This window comes from Haliaeetus albicilla, chromosome 23 (genome assembly GCF_947461875.1).
Source record: "Haliaeetus albicilla chromosome 23, bHalAlb1.1, whole genome shotgun sequence".
Taxonomy (NCBI): domain Eukaryota; kingdom Metazoa; phylum Chordata; class Aves; order Accipitriformes; family Accipitridae; genus Haliaeetus; species Haliaeetus albicilla.
Genome location: NC_091505.1, coordinates 4,053,705 through 4,078,149, shown reverse-complemented (window position 1 = coordinate 4,078,149; position 24,445 = coordinate 4,053,705). Strand labels below are relative to the sequence as shown.

The 24,445-nt window shown below is 41.2% G+C and overlaps 1 protein-coding gene across 4 annotated transcripts in view; it reads right to left on the bottom strand.

Annotated features, from left to right (window-relative positions):
- Nucleotides 1-24,445, bottom strand: part of DCX (doublecortin) — a 145,602-nt gene that overhangs the window by 26,280 nt on the left and 94,877 nt on the right. For all 4 annotated transcript variants that reach the window (XM_069810943.1, XM_069810947.1, XM_069810946.1 and 1 more), the window contains exon 6: nucleotides 2,502-2,604. In XM_069810943.1, coding sequence (XP_069667044.1) covers nucleotides 2,502-2,604 — 103 coding nt within the window. The remainder of the gene's footprint in view (nucleotides 1-2,501; nucleotides 2,605-24,445) is intronic.

Below are 24,445 nucleotides of genomic sequence, written 5' to 3'. Positions count from 1 at the left end.
TTACACCTACAGCGAGTTTATTCTCTCTCCTGCTAAATGGATTTTGGGAACTGTAAATCAGGGATAGAAAAAGTTGTGTGGTGTTTTTTTTTCAAAGTACTTGACTTCTCACAGATGATGCCAGAGAAAGGCTTGTAGCGCTCCAGCACTGATATAGCCCCAACTTTTTATACAGGAAGAGCAGTAATGACTGGGGCGGGGGGAGAGGTGTGGAAGGTAGACTATCCCTCCTCGATACTAAAGAATATAGTGTTTGATGAGACACTGTGAAATAGCCACTAGGGAGAGTGTGCAAATAACTGCTCCTGGTGTTAACCAGCCAAGCCAAAACATGGGGAAAAATCTACTTCAGTCACTGCAGTCAAGGCTCTTACATATAGCTGTTAAACAAAAACAGTGCAACATCTTGATCTTAGAGCACAATTTGTTTGCCCAGCATAGGCACCAAATGCTATGTGAGATACACTAGAGTACAGCCTCCCCGGAGCAGAGTGGGTCTCTTGTGTCCCTGGGTGATATCTGTCAATCATATATCACGTGGGTATCTCAGAAACCAAGGGGGTCTCAAACGGTGTCAGACATCTGTGTTTAGTCACCTGAATTACTCCCTAAACAAATAAACCTAAAAAGTGAAAATACTTTCTTGCGTCTTTTCAAAAGCTTTCAATTTTATTTTCTTCCCAGAGGAGTAATTCCTTGAAAAGAAACTCAGCTTTGCATTTTCCAGCTCAGCCGTTGGCAAGCGTCGGTACGCCAAAGGCAATCAGTGAGCATTTGGACATTTTGAAAGGTGGAAACCTGGCTGCTGTGCTGAAGTTAGTGTAAACAGCCCTCTACACATCACGGGGGGCATGACATTTCCGTGGGCTGATGCTGAAACCAGTGGGTACGAACGAGACAGAGCAACCTCATCTGGAAGGAGCTCAGCGACAGGGATTATAGGGCGGAAGCTGTGGTGGGCAGTCAGGAGGAAAAAGATGACTTAATCCTCTCTTATGCTATTTCTCACTTTGTTTCCTGATGTCCTGCCAGAGTGAACATAATAACCAGCAATCCAAGTGCACGTCATCCAAACAGGCAAGAAAAAGCACCCCATGACAGAGGAGATTTTAATAAGTGACATTCATCTGCAAGACCTCAAGACTTGCAGTTCTCCTTGCAGCATCTGACTTACAGCAAGGAAGGGTGATGGCTGCATAATGGGAAAACGCCGCTGGCTAATAGCTCCTCATCTGCTTCTTGAGAGGTGCAGGGCACCCCTACTCCCCTGAAAATACCACTGAGAGCTGCAGTTACTCGGTGCCTTCCCAACAGCACGCTTGGCTTATTTTTGTTAGAGAAATCCAAGCTGGAAAAACCAGTAGTAACCAGGAGTGTAGGCAGAGAGCTGGGCTTCCCATCAAGTTGTTCTGCTAGGATTGCATCCAAACTGTTTTACAGTGTGGAACTCCCTGTGGAGCTGACTCAACTGCCGAGTGTTAAAAAAAATATGAAGCTCAGGTTACAGATCGCTTCCCCAGCCTGACACAGGCTTTATTCTCTGCCTGCAAAGTTTCAGCTGAACTTGGAAACTTCCTTTGAATTACCCAAGACCATCAAATGGGTTCATCTGGAGTACACAGGTCAGAAGTACCAGCATCAAATAAAATCAGCCTTGCAAAGGAGTCATAAAAATTCAGTGTTTTAAGATTAGAGGCTGTTTGACTTCCTGGTTTACAGCAAAAGTCCTCTTTGGTCTTCAATGTGGAGCCAGTTTGAAGCATATAAGAGAGCATGGGGCTCCTGTTCCTTATACAGGATACCTAGAGCTTTGGCAAATGAGCCTGAATGTTTGGAGACCACATTTTCTTCTAGTTTAAATGGTCACAGTTACATTAATTTACACTTGCTGCACTCACTGGCAGCAGCAGACAGTTGCCAGGTTGGGGTAGGTGGTAACTCCTGCAAGCAAGCTCTGTATATTCTGTGAAATCAAAGATTTCATGGCTTAATTGATCATAGAGACTCACATTATTACAAATCTGTGCTTGGCAGTTGTAACAGGGACAAGTAATGGTGCTGTCCCAGTCACCCCCCTAAAAAGGGAATTATTACCCTGCTTTTTGAATCAGCAGAAGAAAGCAGTGGAGGGAGTGATTTTTCTTTTAGCTGTGCTTGTTCCCATTTTTTTAATATTCACATGTATATGTAAGGACAAGAGTCCTTCCACTGTTTAATTCTCAAGAAAAATGTTTCTATCTGACTGCAGCTGGATAAGACTGATTTTGCAGTAAATGTCAAATGGTGTAGGAGTCCATCTACTATGACTTGGGCTACCTCAGTCAGTGTTTGCTCGATTATAATATCCACTGACTGTACAAGTATCACAAAAGGATGTTAAGTTCTATGTACTAGGTCTTAAAAAACAGAAAAAAAACATGCAGCGTTATTATCTGATAGAAGCAACTGAATGGAAATGAAATAAAAACACAGACTGGAGGGCAGTGTGTGTTTGATGTTACCGCTTTCATCCAGAGAAAAGTCATCCTGTGCATAGCGGAATTTTTCTGGACCACAGGCGATAAACACATCATCATCCCCAAAGAAATCGTGGAGACAGGTCACCTACAGAGAGAGCAAAGTCATTCATTTTATTTTTAATTGGCAACATTCTGATGTGGCTTAGTTTTAATTTAAACAGGAGGGAGCTGCCTCTCCACTGTTTCCCCTGTCCCATGCTAATTTGGTCCTACTTCCCGTAAGCCTGGTGCACAACACACAACTTCTCTGCGCAAGTCACGCGTAAAAGTGTAATTAAAAAAGAAGAGAGAAAAAAGAATCCCAACTACCTCGCAAATTCTATGAGGTATGGCATTTGCAACCCATTCAGGAGCTTACAGAATACCTTAGTCACCCTAACGAATGACACAGGCATTCCTGAGCTACTGCTAAAATAAGAAGCAGGGGTGCCCCCCATGCCACATGGGTAGGCAAGGCTGTGACACCACTGCCCATGCTGATGAGTATCTTAGTACCAACAGAGCCTAAAACCTCAAAGAACCACTAAGAAGGCAAAGAGCCACTGGGCACAGCACAGGTGCAGAAATGTGACTCTTCCTGAGCAATCTTGATGACAATAGGTTTTAAAGCCAGAAGGTTTATCGGCGCCATTGAAGGAGAGGCCAAAGGTATCGTTGGACGCCCTTCCCACCCCAGCATACTTTAAATACACAGATTTACTCCAGATGTTGTGTCTCCTTCTCTCTGCTTCTGCCACCCAGACATGGGAGGATAAAGCACCATTCCTCGCCGCAGAGCTGCCCATCCCACCAAAGGCCGAGTGGCGGGGAAGGTGGTTACCAAGTGGGAAAGGCACAGGGCAGGCGAGAGGAGGTGTGCGGCAGCCGCCAGCGTGGCAGCTCTGCCCTAGGACAGCTCTGCCAGAAAAGGAAAAACAATTGCTTTCAGTCACCTAAACCTAAGACCCCTGTCTGGGGACACCACAAAAGCAGGATGTAGAAAGCTGTTTGAGATAAACAGAAGACATGGTCATGCTGGCTAATGGCTCTGAATACCTTCCTTCTCTTTTTTGCCATTCTAAATGGGGGGGAATTGTATCTTGCAGTACCTGGAGCTCCAGACCTGTGCCTTGCCTCGCAGCATCAAATAGAAGTAAAGCACATGACGTGGGAGCTCCAGATCCACTGATTTCATCAGAGACCTGATATCTGAGAGTTTGGAAATCTGAAAATGCATGGCAGGTCACTGGAAGCATGCTATCAGGAGAAAAGTTTAAAATGCCATCATGCTGGAAGCTAGTCCTCATATTCAACTGGCAGAGATCTGTAACTCTCCCTACTACTCTACAGATGATGGACTTGTTGTTTTAACAATATTTTTAACAAAATCAAGAGGTGAACAACCAATATTCATCACAAAAAAATAAGCAAAATACCTGATTAGGTACAGGAACAAGGAAAATGGAGGAAGTTCTAAAGACTTTGAAAAGCACATTCTAGTGATAAATCTTACTCAAAGGGTGGGCTGACTGTTGGGACACGAGGGCACATCGGGCTTGTGTCTTTGTCTTCTGTCCTACTTCTCTGTAACTAGTTGCGAGATGAAGTATAGGATGAAATTACCATCTGCCACTGTCCTCCCAGCTGGCTGAGGAATATCATCTCACTGACTGGGGGACAACTCAGCTCTCTATACAGCTAGAGGGTCCTATTTAATTTTTTCCCACTGTTTGGGGCATTACAAACTACCTAAGGATATCTCAGTGACCTGGGACAATAGTGATGCCCATGGTTGGCTTCTACTCCTTTTCTGCAATATAATATACTTGAAGGCATTGTTATTGGGTTATTATATTTGGGGTTGTTTGAAATAGGACTCAGATTTCTTATGTCATGCTAGGGAATATTCTTATGGAGCGTGCAAGTACATGGAATGGATATTCTCTAGGCCTCTTGGCTAGACACCTACTTCATACTTGCAAGCTGTTGCAAGGAAATGGGCCACCACATCCTGTCCAATGATGCCATCATAATGAGAACTGAAGCCACATGAAGATACTCTGGGACATGTTAAGATCTCTTGTTCTGTACTGACTTTCTAAAGTAATGAGCCTGGCTCTGCTGCAGCTCACTTTCAGCCGGAGCATACTGCAGGAGGTGCAGCCTCTCATTCCTGTCTTCTGCCACCTGCCATTCAATATTGACAAATGAAAGGATATACAGGTTTTGCTCTGACTGAAAAAAGACCATGGCTGCAATCTTATTAGACCTTGCCTGTCCAGATCCCAATGCACATGAGTGTGGGAGACAGCAAGACACCAAGTCCAGCAGACTCCAGATGTCCGCTGAGGACATTTATGACTTTGCTTATTTTAGTGAGAATATCAAGAAGGGCTGAAAAGCAACACATTCCTACAGAAGGTGTCTCCACTTAGCACCATTAGCACTTCAAGCGGGTAACACCTTTGCACCTGCAGGTACTTAGGGGCAGGAGACCTTAGTGCCACTTGTGCAGGGGGTTGGCCAGCAAAGCTGAGAGCACTGCTGTACATCTTTAGTACCAGCCAGGACAGTATTGCTGGTGACTGTTCAGCATCCACTTTTCTAGGTACTGTGGTGTGAGTAATTAGCCATTTGGATCTTTACACAGTTACGGTTGTGGTAATTTACACAGTTACTAGTGAAATGATTGATGCAATTACACAGCAACAGCAAGGTAACTATGCCAGTGGTAACTCCACTGGAATCACTGGTAATCACGCAGTAACTCATGATAATGCTATTGTGTTATCTCCATGTACCTAAGGTTAATCTGAATCATCTCAGCGTAACAACTAGTGGAAAATGTGCACATTGCTCTTTGGAGAGAACCATAAACACCTGGACTTGTCATCAGTATCTTGTAGAAAATTGCCTTTTATTTAGGCTCCTGGCAAGCTGATAGGTGCTCTTCTGAGGCAAAGAAAGATGATGCTCTCCCATCTTTGGAAAATGCTTTGAAAACTCATTTGAAGTGGAAAGTAACACTGTTATTTTGAAGAGGAGAAAAACTACTGAGAAAATGTTGGAAGGCCCAACTTCAAAGCCTCTGTGTAGCTATTCAAGAGGCAAGTGTTCAGCACAGCACCCGCTTCCAAGGGTGAGAGGGACAACAAAGTACCTCTATCCAATTGATTTTTGTCTAGAACTTCAGTCTGAGCTCCTGACATCCCAGCCATATACGAAGTACTGTATCAAGAGGAGCAAAAATGCTCATCAGCAAACACACCAGAGTGGAACATCTCCAGCATCAGCCGGCCTGCTGCAACCCACCAGCCACACATCTGAGCACCCAGGTGAGCCCAAGGTGAACATGGTTTTTTTAAAGTTCCATTTTTTCAGGAGACCATTCCAAGCAACCACAAGTTTGGCACTGACATTTGTAACGGAGGTATGAGGCTGACAGCTGATGCCCAGTGTTTTGGCATGTCTGGGCACTGGGGTCTTTACAGAGGGTAGAGGCATTGCAAGGGACTGGAGAGCACACTGGAGATAACTATGGGGAAACTTACTGTAGACAGAGCTGAATTTCCATATCTACTGATCTCTTTGAGCTGGACTGTGAAAAGTTAATTTCAAGCTCTAATAAATCAACTAGAAAGAAGGCTTTTGGCTATCTTAATAAGGCTCAGTATTTCACACTGGTTAATATAATGTATAATTAAAGCACTGCCTAAGAGTGCCAGCTCTGGTTACAATGCCAAACATAGTGAAAAACTTGCTTTTCACATCGGCATGACTTTCAAAATGGAGCAAGCTGAAATCTGCTATGGCTTTGATCAAAGGTAGAATTGTCATTGCAGACTTCTGTGAATTCCAATTTCTGTTTGCCTAAAATTAGCTTGAAAATAGTAGTTAATATGTTACCTGCAGAGAATTCTCCCACAGAAAAGATGACATTTCAAACCAGCACTTGGTATTACAGTCCTCCCCGAGGATGAGTGGCACTGATTTATTTGCAAATAATTGCGTTTGGCTCAATACACAAGTTCCCATTTGAATGCTAAGTACTATACTTATGCCATGGAAAAGACTCATGGGTTGCTTAGCTCACCCTTCAGTACAGAAACCACTGTGCAGTTAAATGCAGTGAAAGCTAGATCACAACATAAGGGTTCAAAAATTTCCCAACCTTTTAGATGAAATTAGAAATAACCCATAGGTGCTTTTATTGTCTCCAGGTCATAAGTCGAAGTGTATATTTTGTCCTTGAACTCCTCACAACCACCACAAGCAAAAAGAAAGTCCAGGCAACGAAGAAAACCTTCAGATCAAGGGTCCAAACACAATGGAAAACTGCCAGCATGCACAAGGATAGAAACCTGATTACGTGTCAAGCAGAGATACTTGCAATTCACTTTGCTGAACTCTTGTCCCTTCAGATAGTACATTATTATGTGTATTTTATAATTATGAACAGCTGGCTGGATGACCACTGGAGGCTAGTAAAGAAATTAGATAATCAACTTGTTGAGCTCCTAATATTCAGGAAACACTAACTTCTCTATTTGCTTTATTTGTTCCCTTTTGTTTCCTGCTGTAACCTCCACCATTAAGAACTCACCATAACATGGTAGAAAAGAGCCAAAAAACAACCCCACTCTCATGAAATAGTGCAAAACATTGCAAAATTCAGAAAATAACAGGTGTCACATATTATGCAGTTTTAGCTATGTTGCTTATGTTCACGATGTGTGTGGTATTTTCTATTTACCTTTTGTTTATTAAACTCAAATCCTTGGTCATTACTGTATGTCCCTAAAACATGCCCCATACGTATTGCTGTCTACATAAAGTCGCTGGAGTAAACTTTCTTTGTGAAAACATGTGACTTCAGTGCTGGATCTTACAGCACCAGAGCCAGCTTGCCTAAGTGGTGCATAGAAGAAGAAAAACACCAGGAAAAAGCCCTAGATATGCTCATCCCTGAAGGACATGAAGCTAAAGAGGATGCAAGCCAGGAAGCAGGACCATGGGCTGCTCTGCTGGGAGAGCTGGTTTGAGACCTTATTAGCCAGTATGGGACATTTGAGGGTTGTTCTTGACAAGCAAGGCCAAACCTCTACACTGCATTAATTGTTTTAGGGGTTTTTAGTGACTCCTGAATAACCTTTTAAGTATTCTTATCTCCAGTCTTCAAAAGTCTTTTTTCTCACATTTTCTCAGTTAAAAAAAAAAAGTACAAGTCTCCCCCCAAGCAGTCTGGACTGTTTTGAAATTATACGTTCTGCTTTATCTTCCCCTAATCTACTACTCTAATTATATCCAATAATTAGTCTGGAACACCATGAAAACCCTGAAAGAAAGTTCACATCAACAAAAATTTACCCCAGCTAATAACCTGAAAATCATTGTTTTTAAATGCTGCATTTTGCTCTTAGCTATAAATTTATTAATGCACAGAACCTGAAGTAGCCTGCTAGTGCAAGGACCTATGCTGCTACCTGAAAATGGTGATTTTGCTGGTGACTGTTACCATGCACCCTTAGCAATGACACTGGAAACCATCAAATTAGTAAGATTTTGTCTTTTTCCATTTTTAAGCCTATGAGCTTTTTTATTTATAAGAAAAATTAAACTTGTGTATGTAATTACAGTAGACAGGATAAATAGCATTGATTTCCAAGATATATGTGCATGCCTTTGTTTAAAGGAGGATAATATTTAATTTGAAATTCAGGATTAAAAAGACAATATTAACTTAAAGAGGATCATACTGCATGAAATGTTTTCTCTCCAATTCCTGTAGCTTAAGCAATTCCAATGAAGGAAGTTAAATCTTCACACTCCAGTCAATGAGGCACAAATTTATTTCTTACAAAGTAATTCTTTCTAATCGATTTGATGGTAACATTTTTCTTTGTGTCAAAGTTTGATTTTTTAGAAACTTTATATTATGGAAGAAATAGAAGTTGGTAGAGATTAACAGAGATTTTGGGAGTACAAAACTGTTTGCAATTCCTTAGGTTTTCATTAAGCGTGGTTTCTTTTCTCGTTAAATGAAATCCTTTGCTGTTTATATTAGAAAAACCTTCCCTGAGAGGACAATATAGGTAGGATTTCCAAGAGGGGATTTCTGCAGTGACAGTCCATTAGTGTCTGCTGCAGCAATTTTAATTGCAGAAAGGAAAGGTACGGCCTTCTGAAAGATGCTGAGCCTTCTTGTTCATTTTAATACAGTAGTTGTAGAACTAAGCATTTTTCAGGATTTTAACAAAATGGAGCTTGCCTCAAGCATCTCTCTGGATGTGAGCTCAGTTTGCTGAAATATCTGTGATGCTACAGATATTCTGAGTTCACCTGGAAAAGGAGCAGTAAATATGCAGGATATATACCTGGACAGCAGTGAATAACCAGCTATTTCTACCATCCTCCAGGAGGCAGCAGCAGTATTTAAAAATTGTAATTCACTAATAAATAAAATAATCAAAAGCCTGAAGACTTAAGCCTTAGTCTGAATCACCTACCAGTGCAGAACCTTCTGTGCTTTAAAAGGGTGTTATGATTAACCAGCTCCTTTTGTTCCCTTTCATACTCTGCAGAATGACAGAGTTTGCTGTGTCTGCATGGCTAATGGGCTGCCCTCGCTGTCATTCTCTACAACTACCAGTATGAACATCGTCACAGCAGTAACAGAGGCTCCAGCCACCTTTTGGTTGCTTTCACTGCTGGATCAAGCTCTGCAGCTCCTGTAGCTGTCACTTTAGCAGGAGGCCTCCGGTAGCTGGATTGGCCATCACGGTTTGCCAAGGTGACGGAGCACGTCTCTGAAGAGGAATACATCACCAGGAGGGTTAACTGAACTGTCTTCTTCACCTTTCTGAGAAACGTCTTTATCAGAGGTTCCTATCTTTAGCTGATGGAGCCGGGTGAGGCTGAATGATAAATGATCAGACACTGTAGCTAGTGATTATTCAGAACAGTGATTTATGTTCACAGTCCTGCTTCCAGACTTTCCATCTCTTCCTTATGTCATGGGATGAGGAAAGACCTCTGCCTAAATGGCCAGCAGAAGTCTGGCAAAGGAGATTTGGAATAACACCACCACAGGTTCAGCCTGGGGGCTGAACATCTTCCATCTTGGGGACTGTCATCTTTAACCAACTGCTTGACTCTGCACAAGTCTTAGGATAAGGGAGGGCCAGCGCAAGGCTTCTTCCTCTGCGCCTCTCTCCCTTAGTCATAATGACTTTGTTCACTGTTCTCTGTAATATCCCTCCTCTTTAAGAATTTAGACAGCAGAACAGAAAGCAATACCAGAACATAGGTAGCTTCGAACTGTTCCCTAAGTTTCTGCAGATCTGATGGTTATGCTCAAAGAAAAGAGATATCCATTTGCTTTCTTCAAATCGTCATACTTCTTCAGCTTCCAGGCTGAGTTCAGAACAGAGGAAAAACTGTCTTCAGAAACAGCTTCCTTTAAGGCCGAAAATACCATAGAAGACAATTTGCATGCCATACACACGTAAAGCCTGTCGAGAGCAGAACTGAATTAAGACATACTCTTATTTTCTAAGTTGTCTTGATAAATGCTATAAAATCGAACCATGTGTTAGCTAAAGACAACGTGTTTTAGATGCCTGCTCGTGTCCTTTCTCTTTCAGCACTAGATGCTAGATGGAGCTAAGTCAGTCAGACTAGCAGCTAGACAGGCACTGAGAGTTAACTGAGCTGAGGATGTAACTAAAATCTGTTTAAACTCTGTTTTAACTCAAAGCAGAAATCCGATGGACTTATACTCCAACACCTGTACCCCAAGTCAAATTGGCAGTGGTCTGAGAAGCCAAAGTCCTAAATCACAAAGGAAACTGTGCTTTACAATTCATCAGTTGGGTGTTTGCAATCAATAAAGAAACTACAAAAACCAAACACATACAGACTTGTCCACAGGACAACTCAGTAAGGTCATGTGCCAGAGTGAATATCGGGAACTAATGAACATGCAGAGTAGACTTTAAATGAACTGCTTTCTCTTCTCTGACAAGCACTTCACCACATGTCCAGAAAGAAAAAGATTTCAGAAGACTTAAGGGGTTAAGGGGATATGATGGAAAATAAAAATGTTGATATTGGAATGCACAACACTTAATACATTTATTTTTTTTAACAGTCTGAAGACTGCAAGCCCAAAGCAGACACTGAATTGATTTACATTTTATTAGATTCTGGTTTCCTCCATTTAAAAAGAAGAGATGTTTGCATTCATTTATTTCTTTAAAGTATGCACACACCCACTCAATAGATTCCACATTTGCATTCACAGAAAGAGAATTACTTATCTGCTTTTATGAAAAAATACTGCTTAAGATGGATAAGCACTAGAAAGATGAGCAGAAAAAGTGTGGATGTTGACATTCAAAAATGGATCAGGAACACTCCCACATTCCCAGCCCATGCCATAGAAGTACGTGGAATTACACTCTGGGGAGCCCCTCTCTGAGTTACCCATCAGTAAGGGAAGGGGACTGTCATCTGCTCTTCCATCTCTTGTTCTCCTATGCCACCAAACGTACACATGGAAACCTGGCAAGACCAGCATCATGCTGTCCCCTCACTACTGTGTTTGCAGTGAGCCATCACGAAGGGTAGGAAAAATCATCTCTACCATCTAGGTTTCAGGGCCCATAATTTGACCTCTCAGTAGAAACACACAGTGAGATTTCCATTCTTTAAAACATTATTCAGAGATCTCAACTTTTTCTTGTAAGCCATGGCTTACATTTAAGCCTAGACAGTTTGATTGAAACAATCAAATTCTACTCTTCTGTAGAGATTTTTTCTTCCTTTCTCACCCTCAGAAGAGAAAATTCTGGGCAAGTCAGCATGATCAAGTGTTTTTCTTTGATGCAAGAGGGAATTTTTACACCTTTTTATTGATGAAAAAATGGAGATCCTCTTAATAAGGCTGTATAACTACAGTAGGTTGATTATGAGTGCTTTATGTCCACATGGACTATTTTGTTATAATGTGATTAAACCAGAGCAGGGACACCAACTTCTGACCAATATGCATTATTTCTATGATAAATATTTGTGATGCTTATTTAAGTGGAATAAGAAATATTCATGCATGTATGTGCACAGCAGCTTGTAAGACTTGGCACGTGAAGAAACGCTGCTCTCAAAAAGGCTGCAGCACAAGGTGCCTGTTTGTTTAAGTATTAGAAATGGGTAAGTTTGAAATGGAATAGAATAAAAAGCAAGGTCAATAGCCAAGCTACCCAGTAGGAATGTTAAAGCTGAATTTACTATATCTGGTGAATTAGTGGTGCTTCCAAACTGTGTGAAATCCAATTAGCCTCTGGAAGAAAGGTTAGTTTGTTATCCCCATTCCCTATACATAGGGAGGGGACTATGAAACATATTCAGGCTGTTGATTCTTTTTACCTAGAAGAAAGGCTTGCTGTTGCATTCATGAGGGTATTATGCTGAGGATAAATGTGCTGTGCAGTTTGGGGGCATAAGGAGCACAGCCGTCAGCACCAGTATATAAAAGATTACCCTTTCTCCAGTCAGAAAACCATAAAACCAGAAATTCTAGGTGACAGATTAAGACTATGAAAGGAAAGATTTCCAGCACAAATTGCCTCAAAACAGGTAGCACTTTAAGAATTCAGAGAACCGTCAAACCATTCTTCCTAATCGTCCCCCCTCGTCACTCTTGAGAGGAAACAGTAGTTCTGGACTAAAAAGAGCACCAGAGACTTTGGAAGTAGCATGACTATAGGGCCAAGGTCAAGCAACACTACTTGAAATGGGAGTCTTGAAAGTAGGGGCACAGGGACGCTATCAACCTACTCAAGGTCAGGTTGAAGAAACAACGGGCTGGAATTTCCAGTTAATAGGATTTCCAGCAACAAGCTCCTAAAACCTATAGCTGTAGCTGATCCTATTGTGCGTATCTCCATAAAAGAGAAAGGCTTTTGTTAGCTTTATGCGAGTTTTTCTTTAACTGTAACAATGGTACTGATGGTGATGGAGAGGCATTGGTAAATAGATCCTCGCCCTGGTTAAAACACAAACAACCAAAACACCCTGTACCAGGATTGAATGGCTTGGTGCGTGCCTGCAAGCAGCCCCCTCCATCTTCAGGGAGCACAGAAAGTATATTACCATTAGCTGACCAACAGGCCCGGAAGGATGAAAAGCTACACCAAGCATTTACTGCTTGTAAGGAAGCTCTAAGGGGCTAGAGGAGACCAATAGCCATACCCTGACTTTGTCTCACAGCTGGTCCCTGCTTCCCCCAAGGCCCTTATCTCTGTATCCCATGCCACAGCACCAACCTGGTGCGTGAGGAGGTCAGAACCAGCGTCCCCACAGGCACCCTCTGCCTGTTGACTTTCGGTTGGGGAAGATGGTGGGGAAGGGAGGAAGTAAAACTGTGGCTGTGAGAACTGCTCTCGTCCCCATGTGCAGTGTGTGTTGTCTGCTCAGAAGACTAAGACGACATCTCTGCTTTCCTTACCCACTAGCAGGGTGCCCTGGGAGAGTCTTTCCATCTTCAATGTCTTACAAGCGTTCCTGGCTCCTGCTCCTTCTTTTCTCTTACCAGTCAACATTATGTAAAAATACTTCCTCCAGTTAATTACTTCATGGTCAGGTGCATCAAGAACTTAATTCTCAGCCCAAACATTTCAAAGGACGGTACGTTGGCCAGCTACCAAAGAGCTCCCTTCGTACTTTCACCCACCTGGGTTCGATTATGGACTTCAGCCCAGTACAGCAGTGGCCAAAGATGAATCCTCACTGGGGGACAAAACTGATCTATTCATGCACTTCCACTTTCCAGGGGTAAGTCCACTATCTCACAACCCACCCATTCTGCCTAACTATTGCCCGGCATGTAGCCCTGGAAGCAGAGGGTAGCATGCCTGCACAGTGCTTTTGGGCAGAATAAAGTTCTGGCGCAATGAAGAGGATTACACAGTTGTATGAAATAGCAGGATTTGTTCTTACAGCCTCTTTGTGATGTGGTGTAAAGAGACATAAGAGAGGAGATTCTGCCTTCAATAATCACCCAGAGTGACACAGGAAATTATATTGAATATGAACAGATTTGGTTTCCATGTAACAAGTGGATGTGTTTTACTCACTGAGGCAGTCTCTCTTTAAGAAATGTAGTTATTCAACCTTGTCGTGAGTCCCGCTGACATCACTAACTTCCTTCCAAAATAAGTGCTAGGCAAAAATCAGTGTGTCAGACTTGCCATTATTATTAGTGCATCAGGAGAGCTTGAGGACACTTCAGTTTAAGTCAGGCATCAGCACTGACTTTGAAGGCAGCGCGTTTTGAACTGACTGTGTCTCCCCTAACACAATTCACTACGGATAACCTTGTCTTCCTTGGCATTTGTGGTAGACAGCATATGTTAATTAGGACTATGGCAACGCCTTATCACAATTTTTCCTGGGGAAGATGCACTGTAACTCTGTAATTAAAAACCTTTTCTGACCAGACAAGACTATTCTGTCAATTCAGCTTATGCACATATTTGTATCTCAGCCTGCACTGGTTTTATTCAGGGTCTAGGTCTCCAACTACACAGCCTTTCAAACATTTCTGCTATTTTTATCGTATCTAAAGATAGTTCTTCTATTAATTAATTCTTAGATGTGTCACTGAGCTCATATTTTGTACAGGTCCCCCTCTGTTTTGTTCAACATCTGCAAAATTCAAAACACTTTTTCATCAAAAGAGATGTTGAAAAGCTAACACTTTTACTTCATGCTATCAACTTTAACGGAAGAAAGACACAAGTATGAAGTATTCAACCTTCAAGTCATCCTTCCTAATATGCATCTCCAAACGTGACAATGAACAAACCGTCCTGTCCTCCAACAATGTAACTTCATTTCCAGCCTATGGATCCAAGTCAGCCTAATTCTTGAAGAAGATGAGAAGATGCAACCAGTTCTGTATCTAATTAATGCTGGCTTTGCATTTCGCCCCACTGATGGCATCAAAGCTGTTGCTCAATTGCTAAAATACTCTGTAAAGGCTCCTAAAGTCATTTTGACTAGTTAAATTTCAATGCTTGCAAGGATCTTTATTACACTGTTAATTCTGGAGATTAATGGGAATTAAAAATGGTGTTCTTTAAGAATTAAATTGTAGCAGATGCTACATTAAATCTAAAGGAAAGTAACAATTGCCATCAAGCTGTTCTTTCAGGGAGTTAAAATTTCTTCCTTAATTATAATTCTGAACATATTCTTTGTGTTTTGGGAGATTTCCTGAATTTACAGCAAATGCATATGCCCTCCCTATCGGAACAATTTTGTTTTCACCCTAATTTCTGTTAATCTTTGAATAAATCTATTAATTTTTTTCTAATTAACAGGTCTTTTCAATTCAACTGACAGCTAACAGGGTAATGGAAAATTCAGCATTATGTCTTGAACTAAACCATATTAGGGTAGAAATTAACAATGTTAAGCAGGCTGTGAGATAGAAATACTTTGTAGAGAACATGCAGCAAGGCTGCTGAAATGAATGTCCCAAAGCCTCTCACATGGAAATGCCTTTTTTTTTCTTTTTTTTTCTTTTTTTTTTTTTTAATTTGAAATATATCCCATCCCTTCCATGTCTACAGGACCAATGACAAGTTCTAGCTTAGTATGCAGTAATGTTAATAGAATAATTGATGCAGGAATACTGAAATAGATGATGTGTAAAATGGCAGGCTGCGTAATTGTCTGGAGTGAGTTCAAGCATTTCTGCAGTGAAAAATAGTCCTGCTTTATAATCCTATCACGTCTCCTTGCTGCTGTGTAGCAAGTAAATTTCATTTGGAGATGATCCCAAGATGCAGTTGATTTACTAGGGGGATTCCAAAAGCCAAAAGGTTAAAGCCTTCTTGCCCCAACTAAATAGCACCTGGGAGAGGTATTAAAGGGTCCACACTAATTTTGGGACTATCATTCAAATTACATCATTATAATAAATGTATAGCACATCAGGGTGAATCTTTGCCATTAGGCAGTGTCAGAAGAGTACCGGATTAAAAAAAAAACATTCCTTTTTAATTTTTTACCTTTCTTTTTGAAATATTAAGTATTATGTGATGGAAGAAGAGGGAACAGAAAGGAGTTTTTAAAAATATGATGCAATTCATTTCTGCTTCTGTGAAACATACAAGAACCATTATGTTTGGATGGCATTTCTCATAAAATGAGTTGTAGACTAATGAATCAATTAGAAACTAATTGGTATGAGATTCCCCCAAGAGATATATGATAAGAGAAACAGGAGATGGCCAGAGACTTTCAAGCAGAACTGTATCTGTTTCTTTCCTAATCTCTAAGAAACAGCAAATTCCACTTCTACATGTGCAGAGGTGACTATATGAGCTCACAGATCAGCCAGCTGCAGATGGTTGTACACATTTACATTCCCTTTGTGCACTGTCTCCGGGATAATTGGGTACTGCTTTTCTTATTTGAACCACAGAAATAACACAGCTGGATTTTTTCCTCCTTTCTCCATTGCTGCATAAATTCATCAGCTCTTCACCTACCCTTCACTGTCCGTCTCTTCCCCAGTCCTCACCCCTCCAGACTGACCATGTCATTTCCATGATAAATGGATCCTTTCTGCTGGTGTGAAGAACACGAGCCTGGCATTTGCCCACGCAGGGCTTCTCTCTGCTGCTGCCACTAACAGGACCTGGACTGAGCTATTCATCCTCAGCTGCACTCTGGTGCGAGACAACAATCAGACAGCACCTTGCAGGAGTCGTCACCTTTCCAGGGGTAGATATTGTAGATTCTTTCCTCCCCCGACCCTTCCTGCTGATCCTCACCTCTGCAGAAAAGAAAGTTCCTTGAAGATTTTGAAGCAGCTTCTGATCTCACTTATGCACCCAACAACCCTGGCTCAAAGCACCCATTCCAAGTCCTCATTGTGACTGTGGAGGTCAGCAACTTTGCAACTACAGTTAAAACAAAAGGATGTTAAATAACCCTTTGTTAGGTTCAGCAAAGCTGATACCTTAATACCAGTTAAAAGATGGAGGTGTTTTATTTGTTTTGTTGTTGTGTTGGTTTTTTAATTCTTGTTGCGGATGCCAAGAAAGAAACAAGGCTTGCTGTCTGTTCGTGGAAATGCTGCTCATACATAAACTCATATGTAGACACTGCATAAAGACGAAACATACAGTTATGAAAAGAAATGTAAACAAAAGGGCCAAATCTGTATTGGCATACAAGCCTCTTGATACAAATCTACTGAAGTCAAAAGAATTATACAAACCATCAATCTGACTTTACTCCCTGATCATACTGACAGCACTTCTAAAACTTTGTATTTTTATTTTTTTCCCGTCAAATGTTTTATAGCTTCCCTTTGCTCTCTTCCCCTTTCATCTCAGATCATTTTTGACAGGTAATAGAGCAATATCAGCCTCTCCTGTGGAGATCTTCTCTATACCCAGAGTGGTATGCTTTCAATTTGCTCCAGCACTCTAATAAACTTCTAGTGCAGACAGTGCGGGCTGAGCTTTTTAAAGAAACACTGAATGTCTGCAATTCCAGTTGGGTTCAATAAGAACTACAGAAACACAGCATCTCTGAAGCACAGGATAGCAGGATTAAGTGGAGAGAGGTAATTGTAACAAGACCAGTGCTATATTTTCATCGGTGTCTTTGAAGAAATACTGTTCAGTCCAGAATACATATTTCCACAGGGAATGTGGTGCTAGAGTTCACTAAAATGTCACTGTACTAAACCAATTGCCATTTTCTTTCCCTTATTTTTTCCTCTGTACCAAGAGGCAGTAAAGCATCTGTAACCAAATAAGGCAACACATGAACACCCTCTAAAAAAAATTAAAAAAACATATCCTGACAATTAGCATGCTGGTGCAGTCAACTCTTGGAACATCAAGTCTACCATGATACTTGCACACTAGAATGATTTAACAAGCATTTTGCTTTTGCTGTGCTGTTTCAAACTCAAATATGCTGAAGTAATTTTAAAAACTTGACACATTTTCCTTTGTAGTCCCAGCTAAATATTTTGTTTCTTTCCTCAAGACAATACATAATCCACACTATTGTACTTGGAAGAAAAAACTAACTCTGGCTGCCTAGAAGAAAATTAGCCTTAGATAATGAATAGTATATTTTTCTCTGCAACTGCTTTTCACTTTTTTGTAATATCTAGGCAAATATTAAATTCTCTTATCCAAGCTGACTTATATGTAAAAAGCTTTACTGAGAAGTGTGCTGTCCATTTTCCCTAGTTATCTGATCTGGTTCTGTAGATCCAGCCACTGTCCCTCTAGTGTGTTGCATTAAGTCGCAAGTTTTTATTCGGTTGAGTTCTGACCATGGAAATCACTGCTTTGGCACAAACAACATGTTTGGTACGGGGCTCTTGCCGAGCGCAGGACCGTGCTGCTCAGGAGGCACGCGTTACTGGGAAAGCAGCGGGCAGCTCTCCAATGCAGAGCTTCCTGGTAGTCGTACGCAAACCAAACTCTTCTGGTTACTTCTCGTTTAGTGAGATGGAATTTTGCATGCAGACTTCCTTCACTGGAAGCAAACCCAGACTGTACCAGTATACAATTACTTAAGGACTACCAGGTGATCATATAACTAAGCATTACATCACAATAAGACATTGAGTCATAAGAAAAAGGGGATTTTTATGTTATTCTGGCTACTAGATGTAAAATTTAGGCCAGTGGTTGGCAGATAAAGTTTCCAGTCTTTTCCCAAACAGATTTTTCTTCTCTTCAGGATGTAATGGAAATCTGGGAAGTCTTAACTTATGGCCTGAGCCGTTGTTTTTGTAATCCTCTTTAAGGTGCCCAGCTCACCTATATTGAATTAAAAATAAAGCATCAACATTGTAAGCCTTTCCACTGTGCTCCAGTGGTACACCAATTCTGCCTTAAATGGACATGTCTGAAGAGACCCTAGGGGTTCTTGTTCAGTCCTTTGCATCTCCTCTAATACTGATGAGTGGTGTCTCATCCACTGTAACACCAGAATCTGGTCTTTGAACTTAGCCTGCTTAGAACTACACATGGGGAGATTTGAGCCCTAGATATGCTATCAATGCTTGATAGCTGCTCTAATAACTGTATGTGGTGCAGAATTTAAACAATGTGACATATGTACTTTTAAACGAATAAGACAATGAGATACAAAGAGCAGTAGCATTACATATTGTGGTGCCTGGAATATAGCAGTAAGCCATGTGAAAAATAATGCCATTTAATATAGAATTTCCTTGTACTAGATTTAATTTTGCATGTGCTGATGAGAACCTGACCCTTTTTTTAGCAGGTAGCATCATACCAACACACAAGAAAAGGCATCCTATTTAAATTGCGTATGTATTCATTTTATTGTCATTTCCCACTCACAGTCATAGCCGCTAATAAGATGACTATTGCTTTCTTGTTTGTGTATACAGACCAGCTTGCCATTTGGGGGTTAATGAATGATAGCAAGTGGAAGCATGAAAATAAAATTAGCGATGCCCAGAGCAACTCACTTTATCAAACTCACCAGTTTATAGGATTAGCAATGGATTCAGTGCAAATCTCTGCTATGGGTATTATGAGCAAGATTTATGCCAATTAGCAGTAACAGTGCAGATTATTTGGGAAGAGCGTTGACAACAGTTAAAAGCTCCTTCAACTTTTAAACTATGTTGTTAGGACATCCATTTCAAGCATTCATGTCCACTTATAAGACTATTTTTACTCATGTCCCAAGTGCTATTTAATTTCTTATGTGCATTCATGGCATTGTTTCCTGAGGCAGTAAAGAAGACTAAATCATTTCTTTTCTAAGCTAAGTCTTGCAGTAGCTACTCTCAACCTCTTTGGATTCAGGTCAGGTAGCTCTGAGCAGAATCCAACATGTATTACATTCTTCACTCCTCTGTAGCAGATGTGATTCTGATCACACAGAGCTCAATGGGAAAATTCTCTATTGACTTCAAGATGCATTGGATCAGGCCTTAAATCCCCATAGCAATCAAGAGACCTGAAGGAAAGAATTAGAGTAATCTATTGGTAGATGCCACTTGACCAGTGGAAGACTGGCCTGTCTCCACCAGAGGAACATTGCTGATAGCCTATAGCTCCAGGCTTCTGCAACGTGTAGTTCTCTTGTGGGCGTCAGGACAGCAAAGTCCATATATAAATTTCACTGATAGTCTGATTAGAAAATGACAACTTTATGGAAGGTAGACTTTTCCCATATACTCTTACGCCTACAAGACAGGGACAAGGCTGAAGCCAGTGCCATTGCAGACTAAAATACCCCTTTAAAAATCAAGCCTGATCCGTTTTTTGGGGGGAGGACCTTTTGCTCTGCTTCTCTACAACCAAGTTCTAATAAATTACTGAACTTCCAAAACAGTATCCTCTCATCTCTGCACAATGGCTTATTTGGAGCCATGGGGGATGTGTGAGCTGGTACTACTTTGCAGCACCTGCAGGGGCAAGGGCAGTGAGTTCAGTCTAATTCTACGGATGCATGCGTTACAAATACGCCAATAGATACCCTCTGCTTTTGCTCTAAAACAGTTGATAATCTCTTAGCCAGTTTATCCTGAAGAAAAGCTGGTTGATATAACTAGTTATTTACAACTGTGACAATTACATTGAAGCAATTTGTGTGCGGACATAATTACATTCCTAATGAAGATTAACTTAAATTAAATGCTTTTAATTACAATTTATACAGCCTTTGGCTATTGTGCAGACAGTATTCTGACATTTATGCCTCACCAGAAATGAGATTTATACTTTGCTGTGTCAAAGCTGACCATAAGTATTTGATGGATATTTGATGTCAGGTGCTGCTGACATTGCAAAAGGTTTCAGTGCTATAAACCATAGTGTGGAAGGATTAGAGATTGAAGCTTTGTCAGTCACTTTCAAGAGCCATTTGCTCAAACTCCTCTGATAACATTCCATCTGCCTTCGTGATTGCAAGTACTTCTACCTGTCTGCTCTAACTTTCTCCAAAAGCAGAGAGAACGTTGCTTTTTATTTCAGTAGGAGCATGTGGAGGCCTGCATATCTGTGCAATTTACCAAAGTCCCTTCTTCTCAACGTTAAATCAGGAGAAAAACAACTATGGGAGCCCAGCTTACATATTAGATCCAAATTTGAAAAATTAATTCCAAAGGATCCTTAGAGGCAACATCTTCATTATTCAGAAAATCTTGGCGTGTAAACTCCACCTACCAGCATTCAAAAGGAATGAGTGATCAAAGCCAGATTACAAATTCATTAGTGATTAATCTGTCTGGAAAACCTTCCCTGATGCTTTGCAGGAATATGATAGTAATATGATTAATAGTTACAATAGGATTATGGCCAAAACCATAAACAGCTACTAAGAAACATGACCACAGAAGCCTTGGAGTTTCATTCCCAAAGAAATCGTGTTTGGTGGAGATGTATTCAGAGCTCTGTCCCCTCTGAATCACTATGGTCACTGTGCTAGAGACCTTTGCAAGTCTTAACATCATGAATTACAGTATCTTGCGGGATCCTAAGTTATTGCCTCTGTTACGCCCTGTGCAACTCTAACGCCTTTGGTAAAATTGAAGATGACATAAGTCAGGGTAGAACTGGGCCCAGGGCTTCTCCTTTTGGGGTCTGCCTTGTTCTTTCTACAGTGTTCTCTCAATGTGTCAGAATGGGAATGAGTCACAGAAAGTATTTCATCTCTCCTCCCTTCTTTCTATAAGAGACTGTCATGGAAAAGACTATCACTGTGTGCACACATGCAACATACTTCACTTCCAGGCTGGACATCCCTGTGGCTTGCAGCCTGCATCAGCACTTTGTCCTTCTCTGGGAGGCTGTGACAGCTCCTTGCCTGCCCTCCTTTTGAAGGGGAAATCAAAAGGTGCTAAATACCCCTTTAAAGCATAGTCTTAACATAGAGAAGGAGTGTTTTGTGCAAGACGACACAGCATGGAAGCTCTCCAACATCTGCACTGGGCTAACATGCAATGGGGCTTCTCCATAGGCCAAAGTTACAGCTTGCCAGATTTGTTTCAGTTGAGAGTCATGCTTATCCCACTCTAGTATTCATTCCAATACATATTTCATCATGTTAATGCATACTTTATTGCACATTTTTTGTACCAACTCCTCTAGCATTTTGCTTTTGCAATGGTGACTAAAAACCCATGGTTGCACATAGCCCTGTATGCATGTTCGTGACTTGGGCGATTCCTTCCCATCCTGAGGACAGACTGATCTTTCCAGACTCCTATTCTTGCTATGTACTGCTTCCAGTTTAGTTCTCTCTTCTTGGGTTTCTCAGCCCACATGTTCTCCATTATAACAAGAGTGACTCCATACCACGTCTTCCCAGCTCCACTCAGGCCTTTCCACCAAACTTACACTGTTCAGCTTTTCTAGATATAACATCTATGGACACTCTACCCATATAAACCAGGTCTTGTAACTTTTACTTTCACCCACAGTCCTCCTGGTTGGAATAAGTTTTATTCCTAGAAATGCGGGTTATTATTTGGTAAAATATTAAGAAACAGACGTATTTGCACAAAAGATAAACCAAAGCTCACCATCAACCTTTTTCTGACCTGCTATTTCTGATGTAAGAGACTGGCTCTTGGGCTGGCCATTGCTAGCAGTGCACCATACTCTGAAAAATTAGGCAATGGAAACGATGAACATTCGTGAAGTACATTATTTCCAACATGTTATTTGACCTGCCAAAGCAGTCTCCTAGCTTTTGAGAGCTCTGCAAGAAGAATATATAGCATAGTCTGATGATTCAGCTGTCTCATTCCACAGTCCAAGCTAATCCTATAAAGATCTATCTGAAAATACATAAAAGTGCATGTCTGCAGAGCTGTACATGTGTATGTATGTTTATACACTTACATACATGTACACAAATATAATTTCACATCTTGAAACAACATACAATATAATATTTTACAATATCACAGAAGAAATGATGAAATAGTTTCACCGTCAGATCTTCAAGGACAAGAGGTTAAAGCAGCTATTTAAGTTGCAATGCTGTCAAATTAGTTCCTATAAGGAAGCGCTTCACTGTCTACAGAAATCACTAGTGGCTTTAATGACTCACGTTAGGATTTAAAGCATTTGAAAAAAAGCTCCATGAATGTATCAAAATCATTAAAAACAGTATACTTGCAGAGTTATGTTTTTTTAATCAAATTCCATTTATCTTTTTGCACTCAAATTTAACACACGAATTTTAGCCTGTTTCCCTAAGAGAAACCTAATACACAAATTTCATATGTATTTATTTTTAGCAGTACAAAATGCATCCTCTTCCTAACACACTTCAGGGCAGATATACACAAACTAATTAAAAACCCACACACGTATGCACACACACACATATATATATCCGCTTCTGTGTAAGGGGAAAAATTACCATCTTTGTGGTCACCCAACCATGCCCAGGGAAACACCAGAGAGAACAGCACTATTGACATTTCTTCAACGTTGAGTGATTCAGGCATGACTGGGCCACTGGGGAAGGCAGCTTCCAAATGTGAGGGCCCTCAATGTGAAGTGATCGTGGAGGTATTAGATCTAGGAAGCATCCAGGGCACCTGGTTGGTCCTAGCTGGTGCCTCAGCACTCGAGGTAAAAGGAGCCGTCTTAGAAACTCATGCCCCAAACTATCTGCAGTTCTGCAAATTCAAGTCACTACCCTGAATTTGCATTCCAAATGTAGTGGAGGGAGAAAAAGAAAAAAAAGAACAAATTTAAAAAAAAAAAAAAAGTGTGCTAACAAGTGACAGCTTTGCACTCTTTTTTTTCCTCTCTTGATGTTCCCTAAGCAGAACACAAGACAAAGACAACCAAATTCACAGGTTACAAAGGGTTGGATTAGCGTCCTGAGAGCCAGTTCACCAGAAGCAGATGGCCCCAGAAGTCCCTTGGGACTGCATATCACAGACACTGAACCTCTTGGGCAAAGCAAGGAACAAAACCTGTCGCGCTGTGACAAGCACATACTGAGAACAAGTCGAGATCCTTTCCATGACCCTACTACAGGCCAGAATCTTGTCTGGACGGGCTTCAGCCAGTTTGCTCTTTGCCAGCAAAGCGCAGATACTAACCTGACTGAATTTAGCTAAAACAAAGCATTTCACTCTCTCACTGAAGGTAATGTAACCCTGAAGGTAATGTAACCCAGCTTGTTCCTCACCATCCACTGCTACATCCTAACCTACACAGCACCAAGGAGGACTGACACAAGCAAAGTTCCAGAGATCTATCATGAAAATGCAAGGATGAAGGCACGGAGCAGCGGTACCCTCTAACCAGCCCTCGTGGGTGAGCAGGGAGTGCCTCAGTGAGTACCAGCCCGGGGCAGGAGGAGTGCAGACATCCAACCATTCCCGCTGCCAGCAGGCTTGACCAGGAGGGTCAGGATATTCCCTGTGCATCCAGGTGCTGCCAGGAACAGGTCATGCCATTTATCTGGTCAGCAAAAAAGCTCAAAAAGCATCTTCTAGTACTCTTCTTTAATAAATACTAAGCATTGATGTTTGCAAAGGATGCTGAAAAAGTACTACTGATTCTATTTTAGCCAATTCCCTTGTTTCTCCTGCTCTTTCAAGTTGTTATGTTCCCTGTGACAGACTAATGATGTAGGAAAGAAGCTCTCCTAACTAGCCACACCTGGGGCAAGTAATGACCCCAAGCCTTAGGTCACCAGCATGTTTGCTGCCCTCTTCTTTCATCTTGTATTGCTCTCCACGCGCACCTCTCCCACAAGGAATTCTTTGTTCATTTGGGGGCTGTGAAAAGAATCAAGTTATTTCAGCTGTTCACACCTACAGACCTGTTTCCATCTTGCAGTTCTCCAGGGATAAGTGAAGATTAATTGCGCTTTCCCCAAAGTCCTTA